This window comes from Oryzias latipes, chromosome 21 (assembly GCF_053564925.1).
Source record: "Oryzias latipes strain Hd-rR chromosome 21, Olatipes_Hd-rR_3.1".
In the NCBI taxonomy this organism is placed as follows: Eukaryota; Metazoa; Chordata; class Actinopteri; order Beloniformes; family Adrianichthyidae; genus Oryzias; species Oryzias latipes.
In genome coordinates this window covers 33,759,083-33,765,747 of record NC_136257.1, presented here as the reverse complement: position 1 = coordinate 33,765,747, position 6,665 = coordinate 33,759,083, and the positions used below count along the sequence as shown (strand labels likewise).

The 6,665-nt window shown below is 45.2% G+C and overlaps 1 protein-coding gene across 1 annotated transcript; it reads left to right on the top strand.

Annotated features, from left to right (window-relative positions):
• Nucleotides 1-1,336: 1,336 nt before the first annotated feature.
• On the top strand, nt 1,337-5,402 carry umps (uridine monophosphate synthetase). The gene is made up of 10 exons (XM_004086935.5): nt 1,337-1,595; nt 2,561-2,714; nt 2,948-3,072; nt 3,149-3,336; nt 3,407-3,501; nt 3,570-3,730; nt 3,801-3,918; nt 3,981-4,156; nt 4,237-4,351; nt 4,524-5,402. Exons 1-10 carry the CDS (start codon nt 1,446-1,448, stop codon nt 4,694-4,696), a joined length of 1,455 nt encoding a protein of 484 aa, XP_004086983.1. The 5' UTR covers nt 1,337-1,445; the 3' UTR covers nt 4,697-5,402.
• The last annotated feature ends 1,263 nt before the right edge of the window (nt 5,403-6,665 follow it).

Sequence of the window (6,665 nt, the reverse complement as noted above, 5' to 3'; positions counted from 1 at the left end):
TTGACTGCAACGAAAAACGGTAACGCTCAAACAAAAACGTATGGGGAAATGACAAAACATCGAGTCGAGGTCTCAAAATCCTCGTACGACGTAAATGTAATTCTCTACGAATTAATGCAGCCTCCTCATCTATTGGGTCCTCCAAAAAAGGACAAGCCATTCTTGTCACTTAGATCGCGTGACGGAAATGTGGGCAATGAAGGTTGAAGCGAAATATAGTGCTTCGTCTTTAAAAAGGGGAGGGGACCGGCAAAAACTTCGAGTTTGGAGAATAAAACCTGCTCCCGACCAGGTTAGGTTCACAGCATAAGTAACCATGGATACTGACTCCGAGTAAAAGTTAACTCTCTTTCAGAAACGGGTTTGACTTACTCTGCTTTCTCTGGTTTGACAAACCTCCCATTCTGAAACGGAAAACCCAGGGTTTCCCTGATTTCCGGGTTTATGAACTCAGAGTTTACACTTAACCTCCTTTGTGAAACAGGCCCCGGGTATCTAGGAATATGAGTCGATTTCCATGGATGAGCCAATGAGCGTTTAGATCCCGCCCACTATCACTGATTGACAGACAGACCCATTCTCCTGAAAAAGCTTTTCATGAAATAAATACGCCATTGTGAAAAACAGCAACATGAAATAAAAACAAAGCTACTTTGGAAAATATTGATTTTGAAATACAAGGTTCTGAAAAAAGACGTAGAATTATAATAATATTCCACGTGATTAAAATGAATATTTTAAAATGCTGTTTTAAAATAATGAACAGGTTTTTAAAGCAAAATGAACAATGGCTAATTTAAAATCTGTGTGCAGGTTTTTCACAATTTCATGATCTTTTTATATGTTTATGAGAGATTTATTGGTTGATTGTGTATTTGCATGAGGTCATATTTATTTATTTAAATATTTATTTATTTAATTATGAACAGTATAGGACTCCATAGTCAATAACTTTCAGCGAAAATGTGACCCCGCCAACATGCACGAAAAGTCACCAGTAACATCATCTTAACAGTCAGATTAAAATAAAATAAACATTTAAAAATAGTTACAATAAAATCGGAGAAAATGAATGATAAAAATAGAAACTAATTCATTTGCCATTTTTTAGTTGAAATTAGACAAAATTGAAATAGGAACTTAAAAATCTATACTTATAATTTTGTTCTTAATAGTTTAGATTTTCATACAGTTAGAAAAAATGTAATTCTGTATTCAGAACTGTGCTGTATTCTTCTATAGTTATAAATGTTGTTGTTGTTTTTTTTGTAATAATATTCTGCAAATGTTCAATCAAATAAAATAAAATCTACAAACCATTCTATGTGCTTACAGGGCGACTCTTATTCTGAAGGAAATGAGCGGAAATATCGTACGTCACTTCCTGGCCCCTCCACAAGCGCGAATTTTTTGTTTGTTGGCAAAAAGCTCCAAAATCTTCGGTCATGGACGACGTCTCCGTGGACGGTTTGATCCTGAAGCTTCATGACGTGAACGCGGTGAAGTTCGGAGAATATAAACTGAAGAGCGGCCTGATGACGCCGATCTACATCGACCTGAGGGTCCTGGTGTCGCACCCGCGACTCATGAACCAGGTACCCACGTGCCGCCAGAAAAAAACCCACGTTCGAGCACCAGTTCGGCTCCTCTTGAAGTTCCGGTGTCAGTGTTAAGAAAAGCTTTTTCTCGGGGTGCGGAGAGGTCAACTGCAGCCGGAGTTCTCTGGGTTTGGGCTCAGCATTCGGAAGTTTGAAAACGTGCTGCTTGTGGGCCGGAATAAAAGGTCCGCCCGAGACAAGGCGGAACCAACGTTTAATGCAGACTCTGCATCAAACCAGGACCTCACTTATAACCTTATTTAAAATGGATTAAGCCCAAATAACAGGTCTGGAGTTTCTCCACGTGATATTGATTCATTCAATCTATTAATCGATTTTTTAAAAAGACAAAAACCGCTTTTCTGTTTGTTTTTGAGTTAAGTGTCGATGTTAAGTTTTGACCAAAGTTCAGTTAACTCTGTGGAAAGTTTCCTATAACCATCAATACAGTTGATTGGAAAAACAAATCAACATTTAAAAGAACCACATCACATTTATATATTTTTTAAAAAATGTGTTTTGGGTGCTTTTAACAGGTTCTTGTGGCATTTTTAAAGAAAATTGATATCTAGACTACATAATAATAATGTAATAAAAAATGTAGTTTGAAAAAAAATCATGTGATGTAGAAAATACTCTGGGCGGGGCACAAGCTCCCTGCTCCGCTCCATTCTGATCATCCACCTGCAGACCAATAGATCCATGTTTTCCTGGTCTGAGCTGGAATCTGGATTTAAACTGTATTGCTGGATAGCTCTGACGTTGCTGCCATTTTTGTTAGGTTGGGGGTGTGATGGGCTGGAAGCTAGCAGGAGAGACTGTAAACAGAGAGCTCTCAGCAACAGGGAGGGAAAGGGGGAGCAGGGTCCTAGAAAATGGCACAGGTTTTTTTTATTGAGGGGGTGGGACTTTAAAGATGGTGGTGTCACACAGAGATCTGACATTTAGGACGCGTTTTTCAGGTCTCCAGCCTCATCTATCGCTGCGTGAAGGAGGAAGGCCTTCAGTTCCAGTCGGTGTGTGGAGTTCCTTACACGGCTCTTCCTCTGGCCACCATCATCTGCTCCACGCACGAGCTGCCCATGCTCATAAGGCGGAAGGAGGCCAAGGACTATGGTGAGTCCTCCCGCCGGTTTTCAACCTTTTATTTACGTTTGAAAACCCTGTAAATCGTTATATTAATCATCCTTTGGTAAGACGATTCTTCGGAGGGTCGATAGGGGGCGCTCATTGGGAGATTAGCAGTCGCGGGCGGACAAAGAAGAACACACATCCAACCACAATAACATGTTTTTAGAGGTGGATTAGTGTTGGATTCATTTCCAGGCTAACCCTCCTATGGTTGGTAGGAACCAAGAAGCTGGTGGAGGGGTCCTTCCGTGGGGGGGACACGTGTCTGATCATCGAGGACACCGTGACCAGCGGCAGCAGCATCCTGGAGACGGCAGACGTGCTCTGCAAAGAAGGGCTGAAGGTGCGGCCAAGCGGCTGTGTGTCAGCGTGAAGCACAACGGCGGCGCAACAAACTGAAGGAAAACTTGTTGTTGAAGGTGACGGACGCCGTCGTTCTAATGGACAGAGAGCAGGGCGGCGTGGAGATGCTGGCGTCTCGGGGAATCAGACTCCTGCCCGTCATTTCCATGTTCAAGCTGCTGGACGTCCTGCTCGCCGCTGGACGCATCGACGGGCCGACGGCCCAGAGCGTCCGCAGGTTCATCCAGGACAACAACACCTTCAGGTCCGTCTGTTCTCAGATGAACGCAGCAGCTGGCCAACATTCAGAGGTAACTTCTGTCTTCCTGTTTTAGCTCCAAAAAGGAAAACGGTGGTGAAGCTGCAACCAAGAAGCCGTGTCTGGACCTGAAACGGGAGCAGAGCTACGCTGACCGGGCCCAGTTACCGAGTAGGTTGTTCTGCAGAACAGTGGGTCCAGTCTGACTGTGGCAGCTGACGGATGCGTGTTGTCTGCAGACGTCCATCCTCTGGCCTCAAAGCTTCTGCAGATCATGGAGGAGAAGCAGTCCAACCTTTGTGTCTCTGCTGACGTGACGAGCAGCGAGGAGCTGCTGCAGCTCGCCGACCTGCTCGGCCCAAAGATCTGCGTCCTGAAGACCCACGTGGACATCCTGAAGGTAGAAGGGAGCAGCTGCTGCACCAGCAGCTCTGCAGACGAACCCTCACAGATGATGTGTTTGCTGACAGGACTTCACACAGGACTTCAGCCTGAAGCTGCAGGTTTTGGCGGACAAACACAACTTCCTCATATTTGAAGATCGCAAGTTTGCCGACATCGGAAACACCGTCAAGCACCAGTATGAAGGTGAGTCCGCCTGCAGTCCTGGTCTTCACGTTTGCGGTCGACTCACTGGAGTGTTTCTGCAGGCGGCGTTTACCAGATCTCCTCGTGGTCCCACATTGTAAACGCTCACGCCGTCCCGGGGCCTGGCGTCGTCAGGGGCCTCTGCGCGGTGGGGAAGCCTCTGGGCCGCGGCTGCCTGCTCCTCGCTCAGATGAGCTCCAGCGGCTCCCTGGCCACCGGCGGATACACAGCGGCTGCGGTGAGCCCTTCGCCGCTGAAACTGCGTTTGCAGCAGCGCTGCTCGCTTTACCGCAGCGCTTTGCTTGTTTGTCTCCACAGGTGCAGATGGCAGAGGAGCATTCGGACTTTGTGATGGGGTTCATCTGCTGCTCCAAGGTCACCCAGAGCCCCCAGTTCATCCACATGACTCCTGGGGTGCAGCTGGAAGCTGGAGGTAAATCTGCTGTGAAGACAGAACCAGAAGGTGGAGTGTGGCTGTTGCCTCTGGAACTCCTCTGATTCCCGCTTACATTTCTGGTGTAATGTCACTGTTTTACCACAGAGTGGCGCTGCAGCGTCAAAAATCCCCGCAGTCTGTCACCTGTGATTGCTCCTCCTCTTTCCAGGAGATTCATTGGGCCAGCAGTACGCCACCCCTGAGGAAGTGATTTGCAGGAGAGGCTCTGACATCATCATCGTGGGACGGGGTATCCTGGAGGCTCCTGATAGGCTGAAGGCTGCCGAGTCGTACCGACAGTCGGGCTGGGACGCGTACATGAAGACCCGGAGCGGCCAGTAAGGAGGACGGAGCCTTTCGGGGAGACTCGGCCCCCACAGAGGAGTTGCGTTAGCAGTTCCAATCCGACACATCGCTGACCCGCAGACGTTAGTGCCGCCAACAAAAAAAGCCTCTGTCCTTTCCCGCCATCGCAGCCCCCAGCTCTGCGCCGCTCGGCTGGTTCCTCCTGGTCACGACTGGACTTCCTGTCAAGTGATTCCGTTCTGTGAATGTTCCTGCAGACGGGAACGTGAAGCTGGACCGTCTCTGCTGCTCTGTGTGTCCTCAGGGGTCAAGACACTTCCTTCCTCCCTTCAAATGATGCAATTAGGAAAACCTGTGTGTGTGTGTGCACGTGTGTGTGTGTGTTGGGATCAGCTGGTTTTTGGTGCAGACTGTTCCTCATGCATCCTCCTGATCCTCGGTCAGGGTCAAACGGAGATTGTAGGTGTGTGTGTGTATCCTTGTGTGTGTTTGTGTGTATCCATGAGTGTGTGTTTGTGTGTATCCATGAGTGTGTTTGTGTGTATCCATGAGTGTGTGTTTGTGTGTATCCTTGTGCGTGTTTGTGTGTATCCATGCGTGCACGTGTGTTACAGGCTTCTCTGCTTCAGTATTCATGGATGACTGACGCCCTCTCTTCCAGGTTGTGGGATCAGAACTGTCAGTCATGCGCCGTCCACGTTCCTCATGTCTAAATCTGATGTAATAAACTTGTTTTCTTTCATTCTGACTCGGGTTTCTTCCGTGGCCTCATGGGAATTTCCAGATGTGTAAAAGAGCTTCAGTTGTTAAGGATAAGAGCTTCTCTGAAAATAAACCGGTTCCTGTGAAGTTTCTTTGTGACTGGAGCTCATGAGAAATCTGTTCTTTAAAAAAGAAAATCGTTTTCTTCACAGAAAACTGTCTGAAGTGACAGAAGTTTCATCCAAGTTTTCCTCTAAAAAATCCCCAAACAATAAAAACTGTTTAAAACAAAGTTTTCCATTTACAAAACCAAAGCTTTTACTTTTTCATTCTGAGTTAATTGTATCAGACTTTAGGTTTTATTGAAGTACTGAAGTTTGTTCCTGTTGTGAAGCAGCTTCTTGATTTAGTTTATGACGATGTCGACAGAATGATGGGAAATCTTCAGCACTTGCTCACAAAAACAACTGAAACATGTTTATTTTAGTGTAAACAGTAATAGATTTTCTCTATTCAAATTTTCCTGGATTTATGGGTCATTCCAAAATTTGCGTCCCTCTCATCAACATTTACACACAAAAAATATTAAAACATGTATTTTCTGACAAATCTACAGGAAAATGCTTGAAAAATATTTTTTAAAAAGCCAAATGAATCTGGATTACCCCCTAAATGCCATGCTTGTCTTGGCCCCCCCTCTAATGGTCTAATTAAATCTGAAATAAAGATGTTAAAACTTATTTTTCACGTTGTTTCTTTGTAACATTTGCTTTAATATAATATTTCCAATAATAAATGTCCATCTGCTGGATTTGACAAAATCAAACCGTTTTCCAAAAGAATGATGGCTGGAACAAAGGTGTCTTCTCTCTTTTATTTGTCACATTTAGTCAGTCTATCAGGGGTCTGCAGCCTGCGGCTCCGGAGCCACATCTGACCCTTTGACCCCTCCTTTGTGGCTCTCTAGTTCAATAAAAATAACATGTTGTCATATATTTTTGGGCTGATATGGTGCATCACACAAAACCAAAACAATCGATGTCTCCAACATTGATCAAGAGTTGGAGCACAGCATCTGCCAAGCACCAGACGATGCTGGTCCTGATGCTGAGGCCTTCTGACAGAGATTTGTGCTGACTGACCACAGAAAATCTGTTAAGCACAAATAGAACTCAAAAAATAAGGTACAGGTCACGTAATTAAACTCTAATTTAATTTTAGTTTGTTGGATTTACTTATTCCTGGCTGAGATGCATCATCAACGACAGAATGAAGCAGATCATCAAATGACTTCTACATTTGC

What these genes read in the sequence shown, in the direction of transcription:
- umps (XM_004086935.5), top strand. Translation starts at nt 1,446, where the DNA reads ATGGACGACGTCTCCGTGGACGGTTTGATCCTGAAGCTTCATGACGTG. An exon ending in CAGGACAACAACACCTTCAG is followed by an intron (nt 3,337 to 3,406) that starts GTCCGTCTGTTC and finishes TTCCTGTTTTAG; the next exon opens with CTCCAAAAAGGAAAACGGTG. An exon ending in GCGGATACACAGCGGCTGCG is followed by an intron (nt 4,157 to 4,236) that starts GTGAGCCCTTCG and finishes TTGTCTCCACAG; the next exon opens with GTGCAGATGGCAGAGGAGCA.